Source organism: Hyposmocoma kahamanoa, unplaced genomic scaffold (genome assembly GCF_003589595.1).
Source record: "Hyposmocoma kahamanoa isolate Upper Pololo Valley unplaced genomic scaffold, ASM358959v1 77770, whole genome shotgun sequence".
NCBI lineage: Eukaryota > Metazoa > Arthropoda > Insecta > Lepidoptera > Cosmopterigidae > Hyposmocoma > Hyposmocoma kahamanoa.
This window is the reverse complement of record NW_020653935.1, coordinates 1-2,361: the sequence shown is the minus strand read 5'-3', so window position 1 is coordinate 2,361 and position 2,361 is coordinate 1. Positions and strand designations below refer to the sequence as shown.

The 2,361-nt window shown below is 36.8% G+C and overlaps 1 protein-coding gene across 1 annotated transcript in view; it reads left to right on the top strand.

The window, feature by feature from the left end:
- Window positions 1-1,675, top strand: part of LOC113232714 (apyrase-like) — a gene marked incomplete at both ends in the record, with an annotated part of 31,107 nt that extends 29,432 nt beyond the window's left edge. The window contains one exon of the mRNA XM_026467491.1: window positions 503-1,675. Within this exon, the coding sequence (XP_026323276.1) occupies window positions 503-1,675 (1,173 nt within the window). The remainder of the gene's footprint in view (window positions 1-502) is intronic.
- Between the last annotated feature and the right edge of the window lie 686 nt (window positions 1,676-2,361).

Here is a 2,361-nt window from a genome sequence, read left to right as displayed (position 1 = left end):
GTTATAGGACTTTGAAGTTTTTTTTTAAAAAAGTCCAATTTTTTTTTATAATGTCCCATTTTTTGTGTCTTGTGCTTGTTATCATTTCGTTTTTGGTATTTTTGTGTAGTAGATTAATAGATTTAGTACTCAAAATACCAAATTTGCAAGTAATTGTACCAACCGCGCCGTAGTAGACGAGTTTTTGTTAAAAATAAATAAATAAATTGCTATTTTTTTAAATTCTTCCTTAGATATTGAAAAAAAAGTCTATGACAGTTGTGCTGCAGATGTACTTAAAAATATCTACGGTTCTTTAGCTTTCCAAAAAGGTATTACAAGCTAGGTTATTATTAGAATGCCTAGACAAAAAGTTGGATGAAAAGCTACCAGGTAGAGTAGTAAACAATAGGGGTACCGTTAAGTTACTACCTGCGCCTATTGTCCTTTAAGGGATTGCGGTGAGCAGACTCATTTTGTTATTGTGTTTGGTTAGTCTGCTTACGCGATTCGTCCGTTGTAGATGCGATATTCAGTGCTCTTCGTTTTTTACTCGACTTGGCTTGTTTTCCTGGACTGTTTCTTCCTATTCGTGACTGTGCTTGTTTACTGGACTTTGATTTGTGCTTCTGATTTGGAACTGTTGAAGATGACGACCTACACGAATGAAGAATATGCCGATATGTTAATTTGTTACGGGTACTGCAATTGTGTATCCCTACGAGCTCGTAATGAGTACATAACACGTTATCCCGGCCGCCGAGTACCGGATATTAGTGTATTCGAGGGAGTTTACCGACGACTTAGAGAGACTGGCTCTGTTTTGAGAAGACGAACAGACCTAGGTAGACCACGTGTTAATGATGATGATGAAGAACAGGATAATGAGATAGTTCGACGGTTTCGCCGGGATCCAACTACTTCAACCAATATTATTGCCCGAGAACTTGGACTCTCACAATGGAAAGTGTGGCATACGGTGCATACTGCCGGTCTCTACCCCTATCACTACACGCCAGTACATCATATCGAAGAAGGAGATCCTGTGAGAAGGCTGGATTTCTGCCGATTTATGCTGCACGCCGATTTGGACGATCCTGAATTTTTGAGAAGAATCTTATGGACAGATGAGTCAAAATTTGATCAAGATGGCATTACCAATTATCATAACCTTCATTATTGGTCTCCGAAGGCACAATTAAATCCCAATAAAAAGCAGGTAAAGGGATCACAAAGACGATTCAGCCTCAACGTGTGGATGGGAATAGTTTCCAACTATTTAATTGGGCCTTTCTTTCTGCCTGAACGTTTGTATGGAGAAACATATGAAAACTTTTTGAGACAAGATCTATCTGATTTACTCGACGATATACCACTTGACCTTATACGAGACATGTGGTTCCAACACGACGGATGCCCCGCACACTACAGAAGAAGTGTCAGAGAGTGGCTAGACACTAATTACCCAAACAAATGGATCGGAAGAGGCGGACCCACTCCATGGCCAGCTAGGAGTCCAGACTTGACTCCCATGGATTTTTATGTTTGGGGACACATGAAAAGTTTGGTGTACAATGATACAAACCCAATAATATCCGTCGATGTTTTGAGACAAAAAATTATTGATGCCGCAAACGAAATTAGAAGAATCCTAACCACGAGTGTAGTGAAAAGTGGCTTAAGACACAGAATGCGAGTATGTGTGCGAAACAGAGGTCAACATGTGGAACATTTATTATAGGCTTCCTGTTAAAAAATAAATAAAGTATTTAATTGTTACCATTTGTATTGTTTTCTGACCCAAGTTAAATTTAAAAGTTTACTACTACCTGCCTTTCATCAAACTTTTTGTCTAGGCATTCTAATAATAATCTAGCTTGTGATACCTTTTTAGAAAGCTAAAGAACCGTAGATATTTTTAAGCACATCTGCAGCACAACTGTCATAGACTTTTTTTTCAATATCTAAGGAAGAATTTAAAAAAAAGCAATTTATTTATTTATTTTTAACAAAAACTCGTCTACTACGGCGCGGTTGGTACAATTACTTGCAAATTTGGTATTTTGAGTAATAAATCTATTAATCTACTACACAAAAATACCAAAAACGAAATGATAACAAGCACAAGACACAAAAAATGGGACATTATAAAAAAAAATTGGACTTTTTTTAAAAAAAACTTCAAAGTCCTATAACATGAGAACGGTTCAGTTTGGGGTATGGTGTTTCATAGTGAAATTAGTCAGAAATGATGCAAACTATTACCCCTTAAAGGATTCAGGTCGACTTAACCTGTAACCCTGTATATATTATATATATATATATATATATAATATATATATGTGTGTGTGTGTGTGTGTGTGTGTGTGTGTGTGTGTGTGT